We start from the raw sequence: 9,426 nt of genomic DNA on the forward strand, positions 1-9,426 counted from the left end.
TTGGGGGTGGGCAGTAAAGCCTGTTCTCAGCCTGAGTCCAGCTCCAGCCCTGGCAGTCAGGCACCAACACCGAACACTCTTCAAGTCCTTCAGGCCCTCCGGTGAGAAACGCTGCTTCACTCTTTCCTGGCCACCACCTCCTTGACCCATCAACAGATGCTGCTTTAAGAACAACAACAAAAACCCACCCACAGACTCATCACCTTTTATAGTCTTAGCATTTACTTTCCTCACACTTCACTCTTAGACCTGAGTGACAGGAAACAGCACTGATGAGAAGATGGTGTGGAGCTGCCTGGGGGAATGCGTGCCATAGAAGATGGAGTGCTGAGTGTTAGCAGCAGGGGAGCGCTAGCTGGCCCCTGCCAGCTGAAGAGCTTCTGGAGCATGTGCCCAGGTTGCTGCCCAAGTCCTTCACATGGGCGGGGGCAGCGCTTGCACCTCCTCCAGGCACTCGTCATAGGCCTCCTGGTACTCCTCATGGGGCTTGATCAGTATCACACAGGTCGGGCGCTTGGAGCCTGCGGCGGCACCCAAGTCCTACAGAGAAAAAATACGAGCTGTTCGGAAAAAAGGCTGCACAACTTGTATGCCAAGAAGTCACAAACCGATGACAGTGAGCCTAATCTGGCTCACAGACATAAGTTAGTTAACAACGTATTTCCCCAAAACCTTCTGAATTGGTTGCCATCACTTAAATTTACCAAACTTTCAAACAGTCCAGGAACACTGGACCAACATTTCCACATGGCAACTGTGGAAGGGCTCTGGCCAGCAGGGGCTGTCCTCTTAAGCAGGGCCTATGCTCTCCAGGTTCCTGCCATCTCCCACTCCCTGTGCCCAAGACCTGGCTCCTGTTATGCAAGGATAAGGAGCCAGGTCCCTAAACAGAACCTCTCAGCACCGCACTCACTTACCAGGACTAACTCGGGTGCAGAATGTTAGTAGACAATGTACGTCCATATATACCTTGTTTCATTCTCACAGGCCATTGGGGAGGAGATTCCCAAATTACAGGAAGGAAATACAAGTGCCGAGGGGTAACTTACTAGCAGTCCCCCACCTATAAAGCAGCGGAGCCAAGAATCCACCCAGGCCAAAGCTCACACTCTTTCCATTATGGCCTGCTGCTGAAGACCCCCCCCAACACTCTCCTCCAGTGCTGATCACGATCAGGGCTCAGATGCTCCTTACCATCTTCGAGGGGATATAGACATAGGGTAAATTCCGGTCCTCACACATAACCGGGAGATGGCAGTACACCTCAACAGGCAATGTATCTCCTGCCAAAACCATGATCCTGAAATGATAGAAAGTCATGTGTAGCTTGTTCATTCCTTCTTTTAGTTGAAAGTATGTACCATCTCTGGACTGGGCGTTTGGGGTACAGACACAGATAAGTAGGTCCCTGCCCTCAAAGAGCCCAGTTAATGTGGGTCGCCAAACTTCTGAAAGTGCAAATTTGTGTTTGGTGACTGCGTTCCTTTGGGGATCTGATCTCTACTTCTTGGCAACAAATGCCACCAAGTATGACAAGTGGTATTGACTGAATAGATGAGGTAGGTACAAGAGGGACCCCACGGGATAAAAGCTCAGCTCTCTTTGGAGAGTCTAAAAAGGAATCGGGAAGCTACACTTGGACAGAAAGCTGAATGATGACTGTCAGGAAGCCCACAGAGGGGCAGAGGGCACAAAACATTTAAGGAGGAGAATCAGAATGACACCACATATACAGAGGCTAGCTGATGGCAGCTTGGGATAGCTTTGGAATCCAGGATGAGAACGGGCAGACAAGAAGGCTAGAGAGATTAGCACACAAAGGCCTTGAGTGCCAGGCTAAGCAACGGCTCAGTCCCAAAAGTGACAGGAAGGCTTCCCAGAGAATCCTCAGCTAGGGCTCCTAGCTGACAAGGTGCCAGGGCTCTGGCAAGGACCTCAGGAGCCCTTGAGACACAAAAGGAAGAGTCTATTCTCCAGGGGTAAGATGCAAACACCCAGAAAGAGCTCTTGGTCCACAGTACTGGGTCCAACCTGACTGGTGGTGGTACAGTGAATTGACCATCAGCCCAGGATGCTGAGGGGCCTGGTTTGAAACCCTAAGGGTGGCCCTGGCCAGTTTGCTCAGTGGTAGAGCGTCAGCCTGGTGTGTGGATGTCCTGGGCTCAATTACCAGTCAGGGCACACAGGAGAAGCACCCATCTACTTCACCCCTCCTCCCTTCTCCTGCAGTCATGGCTCGATTGAAGTGAGTTGGCCTCCAGGCTCTGAGGATGGCTCCATGGCCTCCGCCTCAGGTGATAAGAAAAGCTCAGTTGCTGAGCAATGTCCCAGATGGGCAGAGTACTGGCCCCTAGTGGGCTTGATGGGTGGATCCTGATTGGGGCGCATATGGGAGTCTGTCTCTCTGCCTCCCCTCCTCTCACTAAATTAAAAAAATAAAAGAAACCCCAAGGTCACCTGCTAGAGCATGGGCTTAGTGGCTTGACCATGGGCATGCCAGCTTGATCATCAATATGATTCCAAAGTTGCTGGCTAGAACTCAAAGGTTGCTGGTTTGAGCAAGAGGTCACTGGCTCGGCTGGAGCCCCTCAGTCAAGGCACATATGAGAAGCAATCGATGAACAACTAATGTACTGCAACTATGAGTTGATGCTTCTCATCACTATCCTCCCCTCTCTCTTTGTTCCTGTCTCTCTCACTCTCTAAAAAAAACAAAAACAAAAATAACAAAGTATTGGATCCACACTCTCCTGTTTTCCTTTTGCCTCCTGGACTTTCCTCTGCAAGCTCCTCTTCTTGACTAGCTTTTAATTGCGGGCACTCCTTACAGCCTGGTCCTTGGCTGCCCCCTCAGTATCTTTATTTATTTATTTATAGATTTTATTTATTCATTTTTTAGAGAAAGAGGAGGGGGAGGGAGAGATAGAGAGAGAATGGGGGGTGGAGGGAAGGAGCAGAAAGCATTAACTCCCATATGTCTTGAACAGGCAAGCCCGGGGTTTTGAACCGGCAACCTCAGCATTCCAGGTTGATGCTTTATCCACTGCACCACCACAGGTCAGGCCTCAGTATCTTCTTGCTGACTCCATCCATGGCCATATCCTCAAGTCCCATCTATGTGTTAATAATTCCCAAATCTATTCTCTCAGCCTGGCCCTCTCTCTTCCGAGCTTGTAGCCCATATGGCCATCTTTCTATTTGACAGTTCTGCTAAGGAGAGTGGTCACAAGTCTAAAAGGCACCTCAAAAACTTGTCTAAAATCATGCCTGACTGGGGGTTGACACAGTGCATATTGTGCTGGACTGGGACACAGAGGACCCAGGTTCAAAACCCCAAGGTCGCCGGCTTAAGCACAGGCTCACCAGCTTGAGAACAGGGTCGCTGGCTTGAGCAACAGGTCATTCACTCTACTATAGCCCCCTGGTCAAGGCACATATGAGAAAGCAATCAATGAAGAACTAAGCAACGAAGAATTGATGCTTCTCATCTCTCTCCCTTCCTGTCTGTCCCTCTCTCTGTCTCTTGAAGAAAGAAAAAAAAAACCAGTCCTCTCAAATGCAACCACTTTAATTCTCTCAATTTTCCAATCTAATCAAAATTTCCCTCACTTCTACACTATAGTAGCTTATTTCAATGTCCCTACCTACTGTTTTCTTTTTTCTTTTGGAGAGAGAAACAGTGGGAGGAGAGAGATGAGAAGCACCAACTCGTAGTTGCTTCACTTAAGTCGTTCATTGGTTGCTTCTCATACATGCCTTAACTGGGGGGCTCAAGCCAAGCCCGTGACCCCTTGCTCAAGCCAGCAACCTTGGGCTTCAAGCAAGTGACCTTGGGATCATGTAGATCCTATACTCAAGCCAGCAACCCTGTGCTCAAACTTGAGATCTCAGCATCCTGGGTCCACACTCCATCCATTGTGCCAGCAGTGGTCAGACGTCCATGCTCCCATCTAAAGTTGACACTCTCTGGCTTTAATCCTCAGTGCCCTCCTAAAGCTCAGTACAAAAACTAAATCTGCAAAGTTCCATGAGAACTTCTGCCACTACCCACTCCTGCCCTGGGACCTACTTTCTTCTAGCAGAGAAGAAATCCCTTTATCTTAAGATCTCAGATAACCCCACCTATGTCAGACTCCTCACTGAGCATCAAATCTCGTCTGCAATTTATTTCTTGAGAACCTACATGGTACCAGACACTCTTGTGGATAAAGCAGGGAGAGGCTTTATCCTATGCTCAAAGAGCTGACTGTCTGGCCTAAGTGGGAGAAACAAAGAATAAAAATGCAAATTAGGCCTGACCAGTCAGTGGTGCAGTGGATAGAGCGTCGGACTGGGATGCAGAGGACCCAGGTTTGAGACCCCAAGGTCGCCAGCTTGAGTGCGGACTCATCTGGTTTGAGCAAAATCCCACCAGCTTGAACCCTAGGTCGCTGGCTCCAGCAAGGGGTTACTCAGTCTGCTGAAGGCCTGCGGTCAAGACACATATGAGAAAGCAATCAATGAACAACTAAGGTGTCACAACGCGCAATGAGAAACTAATGGTTGATGCTTCTCATCTCTCTCTGTTCTTGTCTGTCTGTCCCTGTCTATCCCTCTCTCTGACTCACTCTGTCTCTGTAAAAAATAAACTAATTTAAAAATTTTTTTTATTTTTAATTTTTATTTATAAGCCTGGTCAGGCTAAAAAAAATTAAAAAAAAAAAAAGGCAAATTAGATTCTGACAAGTGCCAGAAAAGAAAGATGTAGGGTAATGAAGTCTCTCATTCCATCCTATACTTTTCTTTCATGGTCAGCTTGATTATATTCTAAACAGTCAGCACTTTTACCGAGCACCTACTACATAAACAGGAATGCCTTCATTACCGTTTAAAATGCAAAATCCAGCGGTAGAGCTTTCTTACCCTTTTTCGCCTTTGTTGACAAACTTCTGAACTTCCTTCACTCCGCGCCAAATCTTCTTCTGCTTCACGGCTGCAACGACATAAGAGTCAGTGAACGGGGTCGCAACCTACCACCCGTATCCCCACGGGTCACCGCGGCGCCCGCAGCACCTTTCTTGATGCATTTGTAGAGCTTCCGGGTGAGGCGGCGGGAAGCGAGGGGCTGTGCGATGGGGTTCAGATTCACCAGTAGCTCATGGTAGGTGCGCTCCCCAGAGGTCGCCTCCGCCTGAGCCTCCCGGCGGTCAGGATCTCCCTTTACTTTGGTCATCACAGCGGCCGAGGCACCGTCTCCCCCCTAGGAGATTCTCGCGGCTCGTGCTCCAGGAATCACTTCCGATTCACGCGACTGGAGCTCCAGGAATCACTTCCGTATCAATGGCCGTAGAGAAGCCGGCGGAACACCACAGACAATTAGGGAACGAGGTCTCGAACTCAGACCAATCGACGCTCAGCTCCTTAAAATCATAGCTGAGGGGACGCAGTCTGGGCCTTAGGGGCGGGGCCTCCCTGGCACTAAGAGTTGGGGTGGAGTGGATTAGGGGCGGGGTTAGAGGGAACCTGAGGCTAGGGGCGGAGCCCGGAGGGAGGCGGAACTTTGAGAGGAGGTGACGCTGGGGAGGTACCCGAGAACCCGCTCGGGCTGGTGGGAGAGTTCGGCGTCACCAATGCGTACTGCGAGCAGGAGAAGGAGGAGATACCTTTGGCGTGAACGGACAGGATCCTTGCAAAAACCTTTGGGTCTTCGATTCGGGGGTGAGAATGCGGAGTTGGCCAAGTACAATTCCACACCGCCTCAGAATCTGCCCCCTCAGGTGTACCGTGCGCGGCCTGGGAGGTCCTGGTTCCTGAGCTGGTCCTCGGAGGTGTTCCCCAGGTGCCAAGGTTCAGGTAAAGCCTGACGCTGCTAATAGGTTCCTTCCTCTGGTCTCGCCCCATTTCTAATAGTCTCTCTTTCCTGGCAGCAGTGGATGCCCCCACTCCCTGAAGGCCTTGGTCTGGACCCCCTTTCCCCAGAGAGCCCATGGCCCACTTCCTCTTCTCACAGGGATCTGCTCAAATGGTACCCATAGGAGGGGGGTGGGTCCCTTGGTAACCACCTTATATCTAAAACTACAGCGGCGACCCCCCTACCTCCTCCTAACCCTTATTCCTTGCATCACACACGGAGGACATCATGGAGACAGTGGGGTGATGATATCTTGGACCTGAAGTTCTGCATGGATAGAGTTCAGACTGCTTTGAGAAATGAAGATTATGGGCAGGCTGCAGCCCACATTCAATGCTGCTTGTACCTGGACAAGTCAGTCATCCAATTCAGCATGGGGCAAAGAAAGGAGCATGATTTATGCTAACCTGCAGCTCCTGCAGGAAGCTAAATAGCATCTCAAAACCCTTGTAACAAAGAAGTTTGCTGTTGCCACTAAGGAAGGGGATCTTCCCTGGGTGGAATGCTTCAAGATTTTCCACCACTGGGTAAGCAAGTCCTCAGAATACCTTTGCCAGCGGGTGGCCAATAAACCTGAGGAGAATCTGCTGTTGTTACTAGGGATGGACATGAGTGATTGAAGAGCTCCAATCATCTTTGTATTAATAGATACACTCACTCTCCTTTTGGAAGGGATTGCCTGCATTGTGGAAACTCACCAACCTAAAGTGAAGCCTGTTGTGTTCCAAGGAGACTTTATACCCTGATAAAATATCTGCAGGTTGAATGTTATAGACAAGTGGAGAAGGTGGTAGATGAGTGCATCAAGCAGAGAAACTACTACCAGCAGTTCCGGCATGTCCAGAACAACTTGAGAAATTCTGCAACAGAAAAAAATAGAACAAAGGGAACTGGACCCCATATTTATGGAGGTCACTCTGATGAATGCCCACAGTGAACTGTACTTAAGCTTCCTCAGGAAGAAGATCAGCTCTGATTTTGAGGTGGGGGACTCCATGGCCTTGGCAGAAGTAAAGCAAGAGCAGAAGTATCTGGACAGACTGCTCAGTAATTGCCTGTTAAGCTGCACCATGCAGGAGCTAATTGGCTTATATATTACCGTGAAGGAGTACTTCATGTGGGAGACTGAATAGGCTATGGCTCTGGATCCTAAAAGCAAGGCCAGTTGATATCTAGCATGGTGCACGACATCTTCTGTATCGTTAAGAAGTGCACTGGCCTGACCTAAGGTGGTGCAGTGGATAAAGTGTCAACTTGGAATGCTGAGGTTGCCAGTTTGAAACCTCAGGCTTGCCGGGTCAGGGCATGTACAAGAAACAACTACTTTAAGGTGATGCTTCCCACTCCCCCATCCCTTTTCACTCTCTCTGTCCCTCTCCTCTCTCTATAAAAATCTTAAAAAGGTGTGGTGGATGGCCCTGGCTGGTCGGCAGTGGATAAAACGTCCTCCCAGGTAGCCCATGTCACAGGTTTGATTCCTGGTCAGAGCATGTACTAGAAATAATCAATGAGTACACAACTAAATGGAACAACTAAGTAGAACAATGAGTTGTTGCTTCTCTTTCTCCCTCTTACAAAACAATGAAAAAAATTAAATGACATTTTAAAAAATGCACTGGGCAGGCTCTGTCTAGCTTCAGCTTTGACTATCTCTGTGCCATGATCAATCTCACCACAGAACTGGAGTCTGACTTCAAGGATATTCTGTATAACAAGCTATGGATGGGCTTCCTGGCCACCACCTTATGGGACATCCAGTGTGAGGTGACAAATGTCCTGAATATCATGCACATCAGCCTTCAACATGGCATTCTCACACAAGAAGCATTGAGAGCACTGACGAGGCCAAGCTGTCCTTCCCGGTGACTCTGAACAACATCTACAGTGAAATCTACAGAATCTCTGGAATCTGCAGTGAAAACATCTCTACTCTGAAGAAGACACTGGAAAGTGACGGTACCAAGCCATTTAGACAGGGCATTGGAAGGGATTAGGCCCAAGCCAAGTTTGACTGTTTCCTTTCTGACTTGGCTGCCATGTCCAACAAATTCCAAGACCTCTTTAAAAAAAAAATTCCAAGATCTCTTGCAGGAAGAATTCAATGGCTATGAGGCCAGTGACCCTTGGGTACCACAGTTCATCCTTAACTTGGAGCAGCTAATTGTGGGGTTCAAGGTTGCCCTATTGCCAGTCATCTGTGACAGTCTGACCAATCTCATGACCACCTTTGTTACAGTTAAATTGGAGAGAGTAATGCTGAAGTCCACCTTCAACTGGCTGAGTGGTCTGCAGTTTGACAAAGAGCTAATGTTTCTCAATGCCTGCCTTACCACGGTAACACCTGGACCATCTGAGACAAGTTTGCCTGGCTCTCCCAGATGGCTACAATCCTCAATCTGGAGAGGTGACAGAAAATTCTAGATTACTGGGTTGCCAACTCTGGCCTATTGATGTGGTGCCTCACTCTTGCTGAAGTACAATAGGTGCTGGCTCTGCACATAGACATTGGAAGTGAGGACACTGAGAGGCTGTGCCCAGAGCTGCCAGGTGAGTTCACCTGGCCCATCACACTGCAGGGCTCATTCCCTAAGTGGCCACAGCCAAGAAGCTGAACAAGGCTGTCTGGCATGAAGATAGCTTGTAATACCAGTGGCCGAGGCAAGGCAGGTCCACATTGGATTTGGGCAGACGGTAGAGAAACTGCAGAGCCAGAAAGCATTGGGCCATTCCCATTTAATAGAGTCTCGCAACGGTGGACAAGCACACAGGCAGGGGAAACCACTTCTCAGGCAAACAAACAGCAAAATGGCTCCTCACAGTTGTGGGCGGGCAATCGCAATCTGCCCTGAGGGCAAGCACCGTAGCCTTACACAGACTATACACATATGGCACTGCCCTGTGCTCATGCACTAATCAGGCAAAGTTCAAGTGAGCAAGCCCAACACAGTTTTTTTCCCAGAAGAGCTCTAGCAGCCCAGACCATTCCACCATTGTCAGTAGGGAATAAGGCATTGACTAATTCCACTCTATACTCAGACCTAACTGATTGGTGCTTTGGGAACAGCCTCTCCACCAAGAGGTGGGTACCCCTGGGCTTCTAATGAGATGAGAAAGTCATTGCAGGCCAGCCTTCTGCATGGTAGTCATGCTCTTGTCCCTGAACACTGCAGCAAGCTTACTGCCTCCCTGCCAGCTCTAAAGGACTTGGGTACATCTGGGGACCTAGGGAATTAGGTTTACTCTGAGAAGATATGATATTTATGACCATACTGATTAAAGAGACTAGTGGGAGAAAAGAAACACAAAAAACACACTCCAGGGTGGGGTGGGGACAGCTCTGAGTCAGCCTCTAGTTTGCACTTACTGTAGAGGACTAGTGGACAGTGACACCAGGGAGGAGAGCAGGCCTAGACTGAGGTGGATCTTAATATCTTGGACTTAATTCTCCCACTGTGTCTTAGAACTGCATGGAAATTAATTAGATAATTGCTGTGGGCTGGAAGTCCTGCCATTTTTGTGGTGGTAGAACAGGCCTG

General features: G+C 49.0%; 1 protein-coding gene and 1 pseudogene across 1 annotated transcript; one reads left to right on the forward strand and one right to left on the reverse strand.

Annotated features, from left to right (window-relative positions):
- Window positions 1-199: 199 nt before the first annotated feature.
- Window positions 200-5,431, reverse strand: NHP2 (NHP2 ribonucleoprotein). The gene is made up of 4 exons (XM_066388325.1): window positions 5,053-5,431; window positions 4,903-4,972; window positions 1,195-1,300; window positions 200-540 (listed from the first exon to the last, which is right to left on the reverse strand). Exons 1-4 carry the CDS (start codon window positions 5,210-5,212, stop codon window positions 415-417), a joined length of 462 nt encoding a protein of 153 aa, XP_066244422.1. The 5' UTR covers window positions 5,213-5,431; the 3' UTR covers window positions 200-414.
- Window positions 5,432-6,014: 583 nt separating this feature from the next.
- On the forward strand, window positions 6,015-8,821 carry LOC136407815 (conserved oligomeric Golgi complex subunit 4-like; annotated as a pseudogene).
- Window positions 8,822-9,426: the final 605 nt, after the last annotated feature.

The sequence above is a fragment of the Saccopteryx leptura genome, chromosome 6 (assembly GCF_036850995.1).
Source record: "Saccopteryx leptura isolate mSacLep1 chromosome 6, mSacLep1_pri_phased_curated, whole genome shotgun sequence".
In the NCBI taxonomy this organism is placed as follows: Eukaryota; Metazoa; Chordata; class Mammalia; order Chiroptera; family Emballonuridae; genus Saccopteryx; species Saccopteryx leptura.

Bases quoted from the DNA above. Each gene is read 5' to 3' on its own strand.
- NHP2 (XM_066388325.1), bottom strand. From the start codon at position 5,212: ATGACCAAAGTAAAGGGAGATCCTGACCGCCGGGAGGCTCAGGCGGAG. The intron at 4,973-5,052 runs GTGCTGCGGGCG...ATGTCGTTGCAG, and splicing joins CTACAAATGCATCAAGAAAG to CCGTGAAGCAGAAGAAGATT. The intron at 541-1,194 runs GTAAGGAGCATC...TTTTCTCTGTAG, and splicing joins TCTATATCCCCTCGAAGATG to GACTTGGGTGCCGCCGCAGG.